Below are 3,325 nucleotides of genomic sequence, written 5' to 3'. Positions count from 1 at the left end.
CTGTCTGTCTGGGTCAGACCTGCCTCAGCAGTCTCCTCAACACTCGACTCTTTACTCTGTTAGGCTGTCCCTGATCCTGGTGACTATCTTTGGGTGGTGTTCATAATTCTCAGCTCTCCCTCACGTTACAATCTGTTTGAGTCTGGCTATCTGTGTTACCTTTGGTGATGAATTTCACCAGCCTATGTTTAGGACTTTTCCTGTCTCAGGGTAGTACACGTTATATGCCGGACTATATTTATCATAGCCGACAAAGATCCCCTTTCACACCTAGAGTCAGCTTCTTCTATCTTGTTTAAACACGTAGCATTCAGAGCCAAATATCTTCATGTGAGAAAGATTGGTGTTTTACCTGTGAAAACACGGTAGGTGTCTGCTCTAGTCGCTTACTGGTCACCGTTCGGTTGGGCTGCTGTCTGTACAGCTATGATGCCATTTTGCTTTGAAGGTTACTCTCCAATAGCATGCATCGTGACATTCTCGAATAGAGTCTCCAACCTCTCTCGGCAGTTCCGTTTTGATGAGGTGAGTAGGGTGCACTTGTCTCGTGCCTTCCGTTACTCCTGAGTAAAGACTGGAACTCTTGCCCGTATACTCTTTGCCATTATCAGACCGTATGCACTTTATCTTTCCATATGGGGCTACGTCTGCATAAATTTTTCTAGACTTTGTTGTGTCACTCTTTACTAAAGTATGGAAAATCATCCCACTGTATCATCAGTAAATGCTATTGCATACCTGTATCCATCTTTATCTGCTGGCTCTATAGGGCCGCATAGGTCTGTGTGTACTAGCTCTAGTACAGCTGAGCTTTAGCATCTGCCTGTCTGTTTCTGTTTTGTGTGTTTCCCTGTGTCATATTTCACATTGTTGATTGGACCTGTCATGTTTCCCTTTAACGACATTCCTTTACACACCTTTTCTAATTTTGCAACATCATCAAAATTACAGGACCAAGTATCCTATGCCAGGTTGAATGTCATGACAACCATACACTATCATCATTTTCATTTTCTACTGTGCTAAGGTAATACAGCCTACCATACACATCCATTTTGAACTTGGACCATCTTGTGGAAAGCCAGTTATCACCGTCCTTGAGTGAGATCCTGCGCTCCTTTTGGCTGTTGCTCGATCTGTCTTTCACTGGAAAAGAGTGTTGGAATTGATGATGTGAGTGCTTGCTTGAGCCTCGTTTCACTCGTCGCCCTCACTGTCCAACATGCAGAGTTCGCGCTCCCTCATTTTGCCATCCGGCTCACCTTTGTCCGTCTGCCAGCTCAATGACGTGGTCCCTGCGGTTTGAAACGTCGGTCGACTGTTTTTGAACTTTGTGGCGTCATTGTTCATGTGTGTTGTAGCGCCGCAGGCCCATGAGACCCTTCTATTCCCTCTTTGTGGAACAGTCACTCATCTGGAAGAAACAGAAAGATTTAGGCTCTGCCTCCGTCTCTCCGTCGGTTTTCTTCACCTGTCACGCCTCGTCCTCGACCGCCCCATCTTCCACGTTGTAGAGCGTCCCATTTCCGCTCCTCTTTTCTCTGCCGCCTGGGATTCATCAGACTGTCCTGCCAGGTGTCCCTTTTTACACCGCACTGTGTAACATTGCGCTCCTCACCAGGTCCATTTTCTTTAACTCTTATCAGAGCCCCCCCCCCCCCCCATGTGCAGTGATGCCGTCAGAGTGAACACAGTGAGTCTGATGCTGGAGATGGGACAGAAATGTATGAAAGTTGTGTTAAGAGAGGCAGTTAGAGAGCTTAGGGACGTCTACAAACTACAGCACTGAAAAGAGATAACACTAAAATATGGAGACTATCAATCTACTGATTAAATAAGGTAGTGTTTCCAAACTTACAGCTCATACACCGTCCCATGCCAGCAGCCTAAAACCTGCTGTTTTATCTGCTTTTATAAGTTTAACTGTTTTTAACTGCTCTTTAATGTTTAGTTTCTTATACTGCACTGTAACTTTTATTTTCTTATTATATTTTAACTGTTTCCAACTGCTCTTTAATGTTAAATTGATTGTACTGCACTGTAACTTTTAATAATGTAATTGTTTTTATGTGAAGCACTTTGAGTTGCCCTGTTGCTGAAACCATGCTGCCATGGCTTGCCTACAGAACTTACTTAAAAAAAATATTCATATGGTAATTCCTCAAATAAAAGCTGGGGCCTTTATTTACCTGAACCACTTTTATTTGAAGCAGGCTTCTATTAGAGGCAGGCCTTTATTTCTAATTCCATCTCTTTGATAAGTGTAACCGTTTTAAATAAACCGTTTTAAATGAAAAGCCGTAGCGTTCCAGTGGACAGAGATCATTCATTTTTTTTTAAGAAACATTTGCAAAATTATCCCCATATGCAACAACAGACAGAAGGGCGACAGAGCATTTGGGGTCAGAAATAATCAAACAGCACCGTTAGGCCGGTCTAGAATAGAGTAGAAAGCCTTTATTGTCATTATAGACAAGTGCAGGACCTGTGCAACGAGACTGAACCTTTACAGTGTCAACACAAAATATAAAAATAAAAAATGTAAGTAGTGCAGAAAAAAAAGAGAGGGGGGGGATCGTGGTGCACAGTCCTGAGAACAACCATATAAATAGATTAAATAGTAACTCCAGGCTGCTGGAACATGAATACAATACCAGCTGTCAGTTCCCAGACATCAGACAGCCTCAGGAGCCCATCATACAGCCTCAGGAGACCAAGCTGAGCTCCAATGAGTTGGGAGGGTTAGCCTAGCAGCCTAGCTAGCAGCTCTAGTTCTTACACTCCGGCACAGTAGGGGGCGGTATCGGTATTTCTTTCTTTTTTAGAAGAAGAGTCATTTCGGTTCACGCAGCTCCAGCAGCTGCTTATCCAAACAGGTCATGACGGAGCCGGGCACGGACAGGTCCGCTAAAACTCCACCGACCGCGGCGGAGACACAGCTCCTCCGCCGGCGACAGGAGCTCGACTACTGGAAGCAGAACGCCGCGCGGGTCCGCGGCCGGAACCTGCTCACCGGCCTGGCTATCGGAGCCTTCGTGGTCGGCTTGTGTATCCTTCACTGCTCCTTCTGCTCAGGTAGCTAGCATGGAAGCTAACGTAGTGACGTAACACAAACTACACGAGCTGTGTCCTTCAGTCAGCGGCTCATATGTTGTGAGAAAATGTTAAAATGAACAATACGCTGTGGGGACTGTAAAGGCACTTAGCTAGCTAGTCTCACCATGGAGAAGTTAGCTTAGCTTTCTCTTAGCTGAACTTAAACTGGTCATGCGCAGGTCCTTTACATTCTCTAATGAAGAGATGTCAGAGTGGGGGGGGGGGGGGG

General features: G+C 45.2%; 1 protein-coding gene across 1 annotated transcript in view; it reads left to right on the top strand.

Annotated features, from left to right (window-relative positions):
• The first annotated feature begins 2,816 nt into the window (after nucleotides 1-2,816).
• coa3b (cytochrome C oxidase assembly factor 3b) overlaps nucleotides 2,817-3,325 on the top strand; it is a 3,097-nt gene continuing 2,588 nt past the window's right edge. The window contains exon 1 of the mRNA XM_032538365.1: nucleotides 2,817-3,048. Within this exon, the coding sequence (XP_032394256.1) occupies nucleotides 2,880-3,048 (169 nt within the window). The 5' untranslated portion in view covers nucleotides 2,817-2,879. The remainder of the gene's footprint in view (nucleotides 3,049-3,325) is intronic.

The sequence above is a fragment of the Etheostoma spectabile genome, chromosome 15 (assembly GCF_008692095.1).
Source record: "Etheostoma spectabile isolate EspeVRDwgs_2016 chromosome 15, UIUC_Espe_1.0, whole genome shotgun sequence".
Classification (NCBI taxonomy): domain Eukaryota; kingdom Metazoa; phylum Chordata; class Actinopteri; order Perciformes; family Percidae; genus Etheostoma; species Etheostoma spectabile.
This window is presented reverse-complemented; position numbering and strand designations above follow the sequence as displayed.